The 15741-nt window shown below is 32.9% G+C and overlaps 1 protein-coding gene across 2 annotated transcripts in view; it reads left to right on the top strand.

The window, feature by feature from the left end:
* The window catches only part of ST7L (suppression of tumorigenicity 7 like), a 65403-nt gene that overhangs the window by 35837 nt on the left and 13825 nt on the right, over nt 1–15741 (top strand). For both annotated transcript variants that reach the window (XM_063104347.1, XM_063104345.1), the window contains one exon: nt 150–252. In XM_063104347.1, coding sequence (XP_062960417.1) covers nt 150–252 — 103 coding nt within the window. The remainder of the gene's footprint in view (nt 1–149; nt 253–15741) is intronic.

Below are 15741 nucleotides of genomic sequence, written 5' to 3'. Positions count from 1 at the left end.
GGCTTTATTCATTTTTAGTAGTCATCTGGTTTTGTCTTTGGCCATCAATAGAAACCTCTTTGATTTGGGGAGCTGTATTATGATCTAAATACATATATTTTTTTCTTTTTTTGGTAAATTCATTTCTTCATTTTGTGGTTTTCTTATAGATTCTCTCCAGAAACAGCCTCCAGAAGAGGGTTAAGCACAGCAGAAATTAATGCTGTGGAAGCAATTCATAGAGCTGTGGAATTTAATCCTCATGTTCCAAAAGTGAGAAATTTTATGATGAAAGACTGCTTTTATTTAAGTTTGTCAATTGATGACAGTGTATAGACAAAGTTTGGGTTGCCATAATTTGGGTCAGAATTGTTTTAGTCTGCTATAGTTTGATGTTTATTATTCATCTTAAAGGGGATATTAAAAGGCATTTAGAAAGGTGGGTAGGAGCAATAATAGTTCACTATAGGCTTTGTAATTACTGTCACAATAAAATTTGAACTGTGTTCATTTAGCTATTCCTTTGCTATAGTTATAAAGAAGAAATAATCAAATGGCTTGGTTTAATAAAAGGTCATTCATATTTAAGATCGCTATATCAAATTTCCTGTTACTGTAAAAGCTTTTTCTAAACAGATGCTTGGGTTTTTAAGTGGGGCTGGGTAGACAAAAACTGAAGACAAATAGATTAAAATAATCAGTGGTAGGAAACAGATGTGGAAGTTCCCAGAAAAACTGCTGACTTGATGTTTATTTAGTCCCAGATGAAACTATATACATGTTTTGTTTGTCTTTATATTGTACACCTTGCAGTCATACAAATTATTCGTTAATCTATGTGTGTTATCACCCAAGTTAAATTTTGGGTTTTACAAACAATAATTTATGTTAGGAAGTACAGAATATTCAAGAATAGATGTCATTACTACAAAATGTAATTGTAACTATTGATTCCAGTATAGTATGTGTTAATGGAACTTGGAAGCTAGTAGACAGTAAAGAGATTAATCTCTAAAAGATAACCTCCAAGAAGAGGAAGCTGTGAGCCTGTTAGAGTAAATAAAAATATGGTTAAGAAAATTACTGAAGTCCAAGAATGAGAGTTGACAAATATTTATATTATTCTCTCATTAAGTGATACTGGTCCCACAAATTTAAATGTAGTAGTCCCTCCCTTATCTGTGATTTTGCTTTCCATGCTTTTAGTTACCCAAGGTCAACCATGGTATGAAAATATTAAATGGAAAATTCCAGAAATAAACAATTCATAAGCTGAACAGCCTGATGAAATCTTGTGCTGTCCTGCCCCATTCCTCCCAGAATATGAATTATCTCTTTGTCCAGTGTATCCATGCTGTATATGCTATCTGCCCATTAGTCTCTTAGTAGCCATCTCAGTTGTCAGATCTACTGTTGCAGTATTGCAGTGCTTATATCCAAGTAACCCTTCTTTTACTTAGTAATAGCCCTAAAGTGAAATAGTAGAGATGCTAACATATCATTATAATTGTTCTATTTTATTATTAGTTATTGTTGTTAATTTCTTACTGTGCCTAATTTATAAATTGAACTTTGTCATAGGTATATATGAATAGGAAAAAACATAGTATATACTAGGATACTTCCAAAAGTTCATGGAAAAATAGAATTAAAAAGTAATATGATTCTTTTCATAAACTTTTTGAAGTATGCTCATATAGGGTTTGGTCAGGCCTCCAGTGGGTGTTTTGGAACATATCCCCTGCCGATAAGGTGGGACTACTGTAAAATTTTTATTATGAATTATAATACACATGCAGCAAAGCGTACAAAAGAGAAATGTGCATCTTAATGATTTTTCATAAAGCAAATGCTTAAAACCTACCACTGAGGTCAAGAAACAACATCGTAAACCTCCAGAAGCCCACCTGACTGCCCTTTCCCAATTATAGCCTCTTCCCTCCTACCTAAAGGTAACCACTGTTCTGACATTAATTATATTCACTTTTCCTTCTTTTCTTTATGGTCTATATTTTTCCTTTATTGTTGGCTCTATAAATGTGTTGAAGAGTGGTCCTTTCTTTTTTATTTTCTGGAATAATTTGTATAAATTTAGAATTATTTCTGCCTTAAATCATTAGTAGAATTTGCTGGTAAAGCCATCTGATTTTGGAGTTTTCTTTGTGAGGAGGATTTGAGCAACAAATTTTATTTCTTTAGTTTAATGGTTTAATTAAAAATTCAATTTTTAAAAACTATCACATAACTATTAACATATTTTGTTTTTTCTTGCGTTGGTTTGTGGTAAGTTGTATTTTTCTAAGAATTTATTTCATCAAAATTTTCAAATTTATTGGCATGAAATTTTCATAAAACCCTTTTATTACCTTGTTAATATTTTCAGTGTCAGTTGCAATATCCATTTTTTAATTCCTAACATTAGCTACCTTTTTTTTTTTAGATTCCTAAGGTATCTATCAATATTATTAGTCTTTGCAAACAACCAAACTCTGGCTTTGTCGACCTTTTCTACTATTTGTTTTCTGGTTCATTTATTTCTGCTCTTTATTGCCTTCCTTCAACTTCCTTTTTTTTTTACTATATTTTATTTCCTGTATCTTCTCACATAGGTAATTAACATCTTAATTTTTAGCCTTCCTTCTTTCTAATATATCCAGTTATGTCTAGAAATTTCTCTCTAAGCATAATTTTAACTACATACTATAGCAATATTTTCTGTATAATTTAGTTCAAAATATTTTCTAATTTTCATTATGGTTTTCTCTTTGATTTAGAGTTATATTTATTCCATCTGAAGGTATATTTTTTAATTTCAAATCCATGAAGATTATCTTTTTATTGATGATTTCTAACATAGTTGCACAGTGGTCAGATAATGTACCTCTATATGGTTTTACTTGAAACATTTTTCAATTCTTGAATTTCTATTTATCTTTCACATCTCTTGTGTTTTCTGTTGTTTCTAATTCTCTGCCAAAATTATAAATGTAGTTTTTGATCTCTTCGGAAATAGTTAAATCTTAGAGTCTTTCTCTAATAACTCTAATATCTGGAACTTCTGTGTATCTTTTTCTGTTATCTGTTTTTTCTGTTGTACCATGTTCATGTTGTCTTGTTTTCTCTTGTACCTGATTTTCTTTAACTATGTCCCAGATATTTTGTTTGAGAAATTGTAAAGATGGCGGATAATATTTTCTTCCTCCAAATGGGGTTTTTTTGCTCTTAGATGCTTGGAAGAAGTACTAGCAGGCCAAGATCACCTTAATCCAGTCTCAGGGATTAATATTCTTTGGATTATTCAGATGACTTGAAACTGGGCTATAGTTCATGAAAGTTTTGGTTTATTTCTGGTTTACTCTTATTCCTAGGACGTAGCCTTTCAGGGTCCCCATTCAATCCTGGGGGTTTTTACAAGGGTTCTTTCACTCTTGCCTTGGACTCCCAACTTTTGTTTCCCTGGCTTTATAAAACTGGCAGAAAGGCTGAACAGCCTCTTAGCTATCTCATCCAGAATTGACAAATCCCCCTGCAGTAAGAGAACCCCCAAATGTGGCTTTATTTTCTGGATTTCTGTCTTTGGACTATGGCCTAATAATTCTTTAAGCTTTGTTAATTCTTTGATGTATTCAGTTAGATTTTAAACAATATTTTGCCCAGCTGTTTTAGTTTGTAGGAGGGTTGATCAGAATTCCCAGGCTCCCGTTACTGGAAGCACTGTAAGTACTTTTAAATGAAATCCACTGCTCTCTCATTCTGCAGAGTGGTTAAGAGAATGGATTCTGCAACCAAACTGCCAGGGTCTGAATTCTGGCTCCACTATTTCCTAGCTATATGACTTCAGTCAATTTACTTAACTTATTTGGACTTGAGTTGCCTCATGTCTAAAATGAAGATAATATTCCCTACTTCATAGAATTGTTATGAAGATTAAAAGAGTTCATATCTTTGAAGTACTTGAAAGAATACCTGACACATAGTAAGCATTACAGAGTGATTGTTATTACCATTAATATCCAGGATAGGAGGGTAATCAGTTCCTTACGTGAGTAGATAAGCAGCAGTTATTGATCAGAACTATTCAAACTAAATATACAATTAAGATGGCTAAAATTTTTTTATTTAATTCCCACCCAAAATAGCAAAATATAGGCTATCTGTTCCCTATGGTTGTATACTTATTTTTGCTTTGAAAACTATCTCATTCAAAACATTTTCTCAGTTGTAACAATTTTGATGATGTGTATTGGTTTTCAAAACTACTGTTGGGGGCACAGGGGTACAGGCAATTCTAGGCATTATCCTAATTATAAAATTAAATTGTTGGATAGGTAATATATCCAGATTGAATCCGCTCTAGAAAATCTGTAATGCTTTTAGGGATACTTTTTTCCAGTTTAAAAACACACACACTGAAACACTGAAAAAGCAATTCTGAGAGGCATTAAAGAAAACCTGAACAAATAGAGATATATACGATGTTTATGGATTGGAAAACTCGGTGTTGTTAAGATCACAATTCTCTCCAAATCAATCTATAGATTCAATGTAATTCCTATCAAAATTCCAGCAGGCTTGTTTGTTGAAACTGACAAGCTCATCCTAAAATTTATGTGGAAATGGTTTAGTTGGTTAGAGCACAGTGTTACAACACCAAAGTCAAGGGTTCCAATCCCTGTACAGACCAGTCCCAGAAAAAAAAAATTATGTGGAAATGCAAAGGACCTAGAATAGCCAAAACAATTTTGAGAAAGAAGAACAAACTTGGAAGTCTTACCCTACCCAATTTCAATACATTTAAACCTACAATAATTAAGATATATTATTGGCATAAAGAAAGGTAGAAATATAGATCAATGGATAAATTAACTCACATAACTATGAGCAGTTGATTTTCAAGAAGGGTTCTAAGGGAATTCAATAGGGATAGGATAGTCTTTTCAACAAATGGTGCTGGAACACTTGGGTATCTATGAGAATACTTCAAAAAGTTTGTGGAAAAATGGAATTAAAAGATAATACAAATCTTCCCATGAACTTTTTAAAAAAACCCTTGTAAATCCCTACCCCCCCAAAAGAATGTAGACCCTTTCCTCATGGTATATCCAAAACTGAACTCAAAATAGATCAGAGACCTGAGAGGTAAAGTTATAAAACTTTTAGAAGGAAACATAGAAGGAAATCTTTGTGACCTTGGGTTATGTAAAGATTTCTTCAAAAGCATGATCTATAAAAGAAAAATTTGATAAATTGGACTTCTTCAAAATTAAAAACTTTTGCACTCCAAAAGACATCATTAAGCAAATGAGAAGACAAAGCCATAGGCTGGGAGAAAATATCTGCAAACCATATATTTGTTAAAGGACTTGTATCCAGAATATATAAATAACTTATAGTAAGAGGATAAACAACTCAGTTAAAACATGGGCAAAAGATTTGAACAGTCATTTCACCAAAGAAGACATACAAATAGCTAATAAACACATGAAAAGATGCTCAGCAACATTAGTCATTAGGGAAATACAAATTTAAACCACAGTATGATACTACTTCATACCCACTAGAATGGCTATACTCACAAAGACTGATGCTATCAAGTGTTGGCAAGGGTATGAAGAAACTACATACATTGCTGCTGGGCATGTAAAATAGTATAGCTACTTAACTTTGGGAAACAAGTTTGCAGTTAAACGTATACTTACCATATAGTTAATCAATTCCATTCCTAGGTGGCTACCCAAGAGCAATGAAAACATATGTCCAAAAATTTTGTGTACAGGTGTTCATAGCAGTATTTACTCACAGTAGCCAAAAACTTGAAACAAATCAGAAAGGTGAATAAATAAGTAAATTGTGGTGTATCTATACGATGGGACACTACTTAGCAATAAAAAAGAACAAACTATTAGTACATGCAGCAACATGGATGAACCTCAAATACTTTATGCCGAGTGAAAGAAAACAGTCACAAAAGATAACATATTATGATTCCATTTATGAAATTTCTAGAAAAGGTAAACCTATGACATAGAAGGCAGATCAGTCGTTCCCTGGGGCTAGTGGGTAGGAGTGGGGATTAACTACAAACAGGCATGAAGGAACTTTTTAAAATCATTTTTATTTATAGGTGGAAATTTACATATTTACATATTTTCCCTTCAACTAAATATCAAAGCAGTTGACAATTCAGTTCTACCAATATATCCAACTAAACAGACAAGTGCTATACACTTAGGTTATTGTTTGTAGGCAGACACTTTAAGCTGAGTGTTACCAAACAGGACAATTATTAAGGTTTCTTTGGAGAAATTTTAAGCTCCAACAAACTGAATAACATCCCACTTAACATTAACGTTATATGAACTGGGAGAGCTCTGGAATTTGTGCTGTCTGTTTTTGCTAGTTTACAAATGAAGAAGTATGTACAGATCTCGCTTTCTCTCTCTCCTGTTATGGTCTCTATTCCTGACTCAGCTGGAGGGAAGCAAACATAAAGGGCTTTAGGGGTTTTCTTCCTCAGACGTCAACTGTGGGTTGTGATAACTTTTTTAACCTAATGAGTAGTTTAAATATATACATATTTTAAATATTCTTTTACTCTTACAAATTTATTATGCAAATTCGGTAAGTGGTTGTATGAATCTTTTCAGTAAAATGACAAAGGATAAAACTGTTTTAGCAGGAAATATTTTTTGGCAACTTTCCACATAACTACAACAGAAATGGCTGTAGGTCTAGAGCTATGTAATTTGTTGAAGCTGGAAATGATTAGAAGTACAATAAAGATTGTATAAATCTCTTCAGGCTATGAATTTGCTTTTAGGTATTTCATTAATATTAATTGTTTGGACAGATTTTTTTCTACTGAATGAATTTCAGTGTATAGTAACTGTGATAGTACTACAGTAAAAAAAAATTAGCACAACATGTTTTCATGGTTTTTGATTTATTCTTCATTACCAAGCTATGTCTTTGGTTCAAAAAACTTTTCTTTTTAATCACTAAACAAGATAAAGATTGTGCATCATTCAGCAACCATAAGAATTTTCAGTTTTTAAGTTTTTGGTAGAAAATGTATCCTATATTCTAAATGTTCCACAGCATACTGTTTTATTTATTCTAGTGTCTCTTGTTTATTATCCAACCATCGAGTAGTTTTATAGAAGATACTCTTTTTTTAAAAAAATTTTATTTTGTCGATATACATTGTGGTTGATTATTGTTGCCCCTTACCAAAACCTCCCTCCCTGCTCCCACTCCTCCCTCCCCCCCAACAATGTCCTTTCTGTTTGCTTGTCGTATCAACTTCAAGTAATTGCAGTTGTTATATCTTCTTCCCCCCCCGTTTTTTTTTTTTTTTGTGTGTGTGTGTGTGAATTTATATATTAATTTTTAGCTCCCACCAATAAGTGAGAACATGTGGTATTTAAGATACTCTTTTTTTTTTTTAACTGAGATGATTCACATGCCATAAAATTCACCCTTTTAAAGTACACAATTCAGTAGTTTTTAATATACTCCCATGGTTGTAACATCATTAGCACTATCTGATTCTAGAACATTTTCATTACCGCAGAAAGATGTTGTGTACTTATTAGCAGTCACTCCCCGTTCCTCCTTCCTCCAGTCCCTGGCAACCACTAATCTACTTTCTGTCTCTATGCATTTGCCTTTTTTGAACTCTTCGTGTAAATGAAGTCATACAAGAGGTGGCCTTTTCTTTCTGACTTCTTTGACTTAGCATAATGTAGCATGTATCGTTACTTCATTCCTTTTTATGGCTGAATACTATTCCATTGTATGGATATACTACATTTTATTCATCCATTCATCAGTTGATGGGCATTTGGGTTTGTTCCACTTTTTGACTAGTATGAATAATGTTGCTATGAACATTCATGTACAAGTTTTTGTGTGATTCTATGTTTTCACTTCTCTTGGGTATATACCTAGTAGAAGTGGAATTGATAGATCATATGGTAATTCTGTGTTTAATTTTTTGAGAGACCACCAAACTATTTTCTAAGGTGGCTGCACTATTTGTGTGAGGGTTCCAATTTCTCTACATTTGTGCCAACATTTGTTATTGTCTGTCTTTTTTTATGGTAGTTATCCTAGTGGGTATAAAGTGGTCTCTCATTTTGAGTTTGATTTGCATTTCCCTAATTCTTATATTCTTTTAATGTGCTTATTAGCCGTTTATATATCTTTGGAGAAATGTCTATTCAAGTTTTGGCACATTTAAAATTTTTTTTATTATAGAAGGTATTCTATTTGTCTTTTTATTATAGAAGTTATTTCTTAACATTATTATTACAGTAGGCCATTGATATTCTTGATTAATATGATCCAAATCTATTGTGACTCTCCATATTTGAAGATACCACTATCATATGTAATTTCATCCATCAAATGTAAACATAAGAATGGGTCATGAACCTTGCTGAGATATGGATGCTGAAGAGTCTGCTAGGCTTATTTATTAGGTAAGTTACTCATGTGTGCACAGGCCTCAGAGTACATGATTCAAATTTGTGCCTTAGCAAAATGATGGTTGGTATAAATCATGGCTATTTAGAGTTCCCACAGATAATTGAAACTGTAAATATTAAATCCCTGAACATCAGTGATCTTCTGTAGATGTAATTCTTCTTAGTATGATACTTTACACATGAGTTAGAATAATATTGTTCAACTTTAATTTAGGGTCTAGCGATAACTTGCTGTAGTATTCCACTGGAGATTTTTTATAAGCATACTGTTGCCAAATTCTTCTAAATTTTATTATTTTATGTTTAAATTTGAAATAACTATTTTAAAAAACAAAAATCACAGAATAGAAAGTTCAGAAACATATCTACATACATAATGTCAATTGATTTTTGACAAAAACACCAATGTAATTCAATGAGGGAAAAGAACCTCTTCACCAAATGGTGTCCAAATGGGATGAGAGGGAGATCATGAATTTTTCTCATAGTATACACAAAAATTAATTTGAAATGGATCATTGATCTAAATATAAAATGTAAAACTATGAACTATCTAGAAGAAAACACTCAAGAATATTATTGAAACCTTGGGGTAGGCAAAGAGTTCCTAGGACACAAAAGGCACTTAACTATAAGAGAAAAACACTTTAAATTGGACTTTTATAGAACTCTGCTCATCTAAGAAAGTGTTAAGAAAACTAAAAGGCAAGACAGATGTTAAAAAAAGGAAAAAAATTATATGTCTGGCATATTATATATGTACAGAATATATAAACCACTATCTAATTCTAGAACATTTTCATTACCCCAGAAAGAAACCAGGTACCTATTAGCAGTCACTCCTCAATATCTTCATCAAAAGCCTTGAAAAGCTATTTCACAAAAGGATATTGGAGTGTCCAATAAGCACATTAAAAGGTGCTCAACATCATAGTTATCAGAGAAATGCAATGTAAAATCACAGTGAGGTACTGCTTCACACCTACCAGAATGGCTAAAATTAAAAAGACTGAAAAAATGTTGGTAAGAATGGGGAAGTGAGAACTTTCGTATATTGTTGCTAAGGCTATAAAATGGTACAACCACCTTGAAAAACTGGCAATTTTTGTGGGGTTTTTTTCATTTAGAAATTTATTGTTTAATCCACAAGCTTTATATAGCTTTAGGTAGAAAACAAAAACAAAAACAAGTGAAACCAAGATACTATTTCAAATTCTGCACCCTTCCAGCCTTCCAAATACAAGAGCTCTGAAAGTTGTATATACCAATTAGAAGAACAAGACAAAATATGAATGAAGCCATGACATTTCATTAAACAAAATTTTATGTAACTGAAGTCACCAAGAGACGTTCACCTTCATTATCCTCAAAGCATAGGAAAGGGTCTTCCCCAAGCCGCTCTACTTGGGAGGTCCAGTCACCACAACCAAACAAACGGCATTCACCCTCACCACGGCCTCGAGCTCCTCAGACTTCCTCAAGTCTTCCACCTGTTCAAAGAGGAGCTTCTTCATCACCCCAAAGAAGGCAGTCCCCATCTCCAAGTACTAGGTCCATTAGGAGAGTCTCTAGGACTCCGGAACCTAAAAAGACACGAAGCCCACCGTCTGTAAGGAGGGTCTCATCCTCCTGGTCTATCTCTGGATCTCCTGAGCCAGCAGCTAAAACGCCCCCAGCACCTCTATCCCCTGTCCAGTCCCAGTCTCCCTCTACAAACTGGTCACCAGCGGTACCAGTCAGAAAGGCTAAAAGCCCAACACCAAGCCCATCACTGGCAAGGAATTCAGATCAAGAAGGAGGAGGAAAGAAGAAGAAGAAGAAAAAGAAGGACAAGAAACACGAAAAGGATAAAAAACAGAAGAAGCACAAAAAACACAAGAAGGAAAAGGCTGCGGCTGCAGCTGCTGCAGCTACCATGACCCCTGCAGCCATTGCTGCTGTTAGGCAATTTTTGATGACGTTAAACTTATGCCTTAATCTGTGACCCAGCAATTCTATTCCAGGGTGTGTACCAAAGAGAAATAAGCATACATCCATAAAAATACTCAGACATGAATGTTCATAGCAGTTTTATTCATAATAGCCACACACTGGAACAATTTGAATGTCCATCAACAGGTGAATGGATGAACAAATTGTAATATATTTATTCAGTGATGTACTATTCAGCAATAAAAAGAAAGACCTACTGATACAATCAAAAGATGGATGAAACTTAAAAATACAATGTATAAATGAATACATACTGAATGTATGTGTTTGTGTGAAGTTTAAGAAAAGGCAAAAAGTGATCTATGGTGGTAGAAATTAGAACAGTGGTGGCCTTAGGTGGTCAGGGTGGGGAGTTAACTGGAAAGGAGAACTTTCTGGGGTGATGGAAAATACTCTATGTCTTTGGGTGTTACTTGTCTACTTTTGCCAAAACTCAAACTGCATATTTAAAATCTGTGCATTTTAAGTTACATGTCAATAAAGAGAAAAGAATTTGACTCAGCACAGGAAGCACTGTATTATGCTTTTTGATTAAATGAGATAATATGAGGGTACTTAAGGTTCATGAAAAGATTTGTTTATTATATTTCTTTTTTTTTTTTCTTGGCAAATGGAGTAGTTTTATTAATATGGTTTCTTTATTCTTCCCTCAGCCTTCTCCAACCTCTTGCCTTAGAAAATTGTAATTTGGGTTATATATTACAAGTAATCAAGGTTTTGCAGTTTTGACACAGACTAGGAATTTTCCATCCAAGCAGGCAAAGGAAAAGAGCCATTCCAGTATTTGTTTATTTGATCATTCTTTTCAACATGCTGAGGACAAAGGAAACTGTAATCTCTACAGTTTTACTATATGAATTGGATTTCCTTCATTACTTTAAGTACAGAAAAATCTAAATATAAGATTAGATTAACAAATTTAAATTGTGTTATGTATTATTCTTACTCTTTACTTATTTCCTCTCTGTTTTAGAATCTTTATAAAAATTAGTTTCATTTCTCAATGTAATTATTTTAAAAACAAATGAAAACTCATTCTTGAGTTTTAAAAAAAATATATATATATAATTAAAATGTTTAGAGCAAGAATATCTGCAGGTATATAAAAACTTTTAAAATTCAAGAAAAACAAAACTCAGCATAGTCATGAAGTGCATTTGCATGATCAAGGATACATGCTTCTATGATAACATTTGAGTCTATTCTGCAGTCTCAAGAAATATGCTCCTAATTAATGAGGCATTGAACAAAATAAAAAGGATTTACTTAGGGTCTGTATCTGAACTTGCCAAGCAATAAAACTTCATATTCTACATACAGGAAGAGAAACAATTTTGTTTATTATATTTCTTTTACCATTCTATCTAACTGTTTGAGCTGTTCCAGTATGTACTCTTTATAATATGGCAGTGACCATCATGATAATCAATACTGTTGTCTGACACTCAGACACTGTTAAGCAGTTTACATATATGAGAGTACTTCAAAAATTTCATGGAAAGTAGAATTAAAAGATAATGCAAATCTTTTCATGAACTTTTTGAAGTACCCTCATGTTATTTTAGTGTTTATAGCCTTAAAATGTGTAAAGTTTGGGGATTCCTTTGTTGAGATGAGGTGTAAAGGTAAAGATATTGAGATAGTTAGGAATCAGCTAATTTGAATTAGTTAATACCCTGAGGACAATTTATTTGTGTCTTACAGAAGAAGCCTTTAAGGCAAAAGTAAAGTAGAACGTTAAAATACAAACAATAACAAAAACTTGTTTAGTAAATGTCTATGACTTGAGTACGTATTCTGGAATATATTATCTGTAGCTTTTAAAAGTTATTATTTCTTATTTTATAATAAAGCTGTTCTTAATGTTGTGCTGCCAAGAAAGCAGACCATACCTGGAAACTTTTATGTATGCAAAAGGAGTTTTAAAAATAAATTGATCCAGAGAAGGTAAAATTTGTTCTGTTTGATCAGAAATTGATGCCTGTGGGATGAGCCCTATCCACTACAGAAGATAGTAGCTCTTTAGCAGCAAGTCTGCTTTTTATTGACCTTGACCAAACTGCCTATATTATAGCATCATATACAAAAGATAAGAGGGAAACAGGCACTCAATTGAGATTCTCAGTGGCATAGCTGGAGTAAAGGGAGAAAAGGGAAAGTGGTGTGGAAGTCTGTGACCCAAAAAGCACACCGAGACCCTTTGTCTTTCCATTATGCTGTACTGTAGCCAGAAGAGTTGATATGTGAAATGCTTCTCGCCTGAGATACAGCTCTGTAGGATGATGTGGAAAGGAGCTTTCCTGTAATAAATGCCCTCCCTAGCCTCCCTCCCTTCTCCCTTCAGTATAAGTTCACTTCCTTTTGTTCCTGAGGCTGTTAGGTGGTAGTATTTTTTCTTTTAGTTTATTCATATAGCAGTTCTATTTGTTTTCTATCTGGGAACTGTCTTTAGTCTCCCACTAATACATATCCATGTGGACTCTGCATTCGGCCTGCCTGTCCAATCTCATAGAATGTGCACTGAGAAAACTAATTGCAGAGATAAATTGGTTCTTTGTGTGCATGACTGATCAAGGGCAAATACCTTAATTTCAGATGCCTTCAGAGAGATTTTTCTTTAACCTTTGCTTTTAAGAGGAAGATTATAAAGCATTATCATTACTTCAGGTCAGAATTATATTGCTTTTAGTCAAAAGCTGTTGTAAGATTTACAAAGTAATAGGAAAAAAGTAATCTAAAGATAAATTATAAAGATCAAAGCAGTTCAAAATTAAAGTGTATTTGAGTGTAAGCATAGGTATGGTTTTAGAGTCATAAAAGAAACCATTAGACCATACATCATTATGTCTTTTTAACTATGTCTTCCAAAGTAGCTTTAATTTTTATATTTTTAGTGAAAAGCAAAAAACTAGTTATTCAAGTATGTTGTCCATAGTTGAATAGTAGTTAAAATTGTACCAAGCAATTTCTGATTTATTACAGATACAACAATAGGGTGATTTGGAGGTAATATGGAAGGTCCTGCAGCACATACGATGTATTAGCTTTGGTTTATGTCTTCATATTTTATTTGCTTATGATTTCCAAATCTGTGTCTTTCAACTCTGGTTTCCTTCCTTGTTTACAGACTTGTGTTTCCATCTAGTTGTGGAAATTTTTAAGTCTTTTCTCCAAAATGCCTCTCCTTCCTTGTCTCTATATTTTGATTTATGGCTTCATTATCTTCTTCTCTTCATTAACCTTTACCTCTGCCCTTTCCAAATTACTAGCTGATATTATGATCTTTGAATTGTCTTTCAGATCCAGCCATCTTCTTCATCTCCACTGTCACTTACCATTGTGCACCTCTTTCCTACACTTTAAAGAACAATATTATTATTTATAATAAAAATAATGGGTGCTTTTTAAAAAACATTTAGACCCTTCAGAAGTTTACAAAGTAAAAAATTCACTGTTCTCTCCCTCCCAATTCTACTTCTCTGCAGTAACCACTTTTTCTGTTTGGTGTATATATTGGCAGACATTTTCTATGCATTTCTAAACATATAGATATAGATATAGAAATAATCTCAAATACTTTACCATCTCTTACATGGACTATTTTTCTGTTTTTTAAATAGCAAACCTTACCCTATTTAAAGACCTCTGCTTATTCAGTATTGCCTATAGGATAAGGACCAAGCCCTAAGTATTACACATTTAGAAGCCCTTCACAGTCTGGGACCACTTCTGCCTCCGTCCTTACTCCTTGCCACTTCTTCCTTGCTCCTTATCTCCAGCATCACTGTTCCCTGGATTGGCCATGTCTCATCATATTTTACTACCATTGTACATAAGCTCAATCTCGTCTCCACCTGGCGAGTTCCAACTCATTTTCCAAGACCCTGCTCATCTGTTGTCTCCTTTATAAAGGAGTCTTTCCCAATTTTTCCAAGCAGAGATAATATCCCTCTTTTCTGTTTTCTTCAGTACCTCAATCGTATCTTTTTTTTTTTGATCTGATTGTATGTCTCTACTAAGTTCCCCATGAACAAGAGCAGGGCTCTGGTCTTAGTCATAATTTTATGTCCAATACTTTATTTAGCACAAAACAGGTACTCAGTAAACATTGGTAAATAGACCTGTACTAGTTTAGAACTATGCTGCTTTAAAAGTCTGTCTAGGTTAAAGAAAGTGAAATTTTAGACCCATCATTTCTTGAAATTTTTAAGCTATTTTACTTAACTATTTTTTCAACTTCTGCTTAATGATATCATTTTTTAACTTTTAAGAATGGTAGTGCAATTCCAGCATGACCTTATTTCTTAAATTATGAAATAACTCAGCTTTTAATGGAATACTACACAATTAAAAATGTTAGATCTATGTAAAGACAGGAAGAGATGTACAAGATATATTATGAGGTAGAAAGTGAGTTGCGTAATTGTTTGATCCTATTTTTGAGAAAAATAGTCAGTATATTATGCATAAAAAAGAAGTCCAGACAAATATAAATCAGATTATCTTTATTTTCTTTATTCTTTTATTCTCCAAACATGTAATATATTGTTTTCAACTGTATAGCTCTGTTATATTTGCATTTCCATACATTGAGCATGTACTTTTCTAAGAAGAAAATAAAAGATCAAAACAAATCACCCTCCAGTTTTTAACCTTTTATATTCTTCTTAGAAAAGCTAAATCTGAGTAGCAGGGTTTTTTGCTTTTGTTTTTATTTGGTTTTAGTTTGCCCAGAGAGTTAGAAAATATCTTTAAGTAAAAATTGAAATATAGGTATGAGTTTGAAGATATTTTAGCTATATATATCAGATCAACTCAGTTATTAAGTATTTTAGTGTCTGCTTTGGGAAGTGTAATGTGCTAGTACTGTGGTAGAAAATGAAGGATATAGTTTCTGTTGTGTGGTAACTTAAATCAGTGCTGGGTATTAGAAATTCCTGAGTAGCAGTTTGTGAAGGAGATAAAATAAGTAATAATCCTGTAACTTTTATTTTAAGTATATTTTTCTTAAGCTGAAAATTTATCTTATATTTTGGGGGTCAGATTTTATCTTAGTGTCTAATTACTAACTGAAAATTTGCTTTGCTTTAAAGTCATGCTGGGAGGGACATTTGCTGGTAGGCAGGACATGATAAAAAACAAGGTAGTATAAGGAAGTTTTCTAAAAATGATTAAATAGCAAAGATTTTAAATATAAAATCCTAAAGTATTATTTTCCTAATATGTGTTTATTTGCTACCTGAATTGTCACTTAGATTACTAAACAGTGAAAATTGAGGCA

This window comes from Cynocephalus volans, chromosome 8, assembly GCF_027409185.1.
Source record: "Cynocephalus volans isolate mCynVol1 chromosome 8, mCynVol1.pri, whole genome shotgun sequence".
Lineage (NCBI taxonomy): Eukaryota > Metazoa > Chordata > Mammalia > Dermoptera > Cynocephalidae > Cynocephalus > Cynocephalus volans.
The sequence above is the reverse complement of the archived record's forward strand: the minus strand, read 5'-3'. Positions and strand labels throughout refer to the sequence as shown.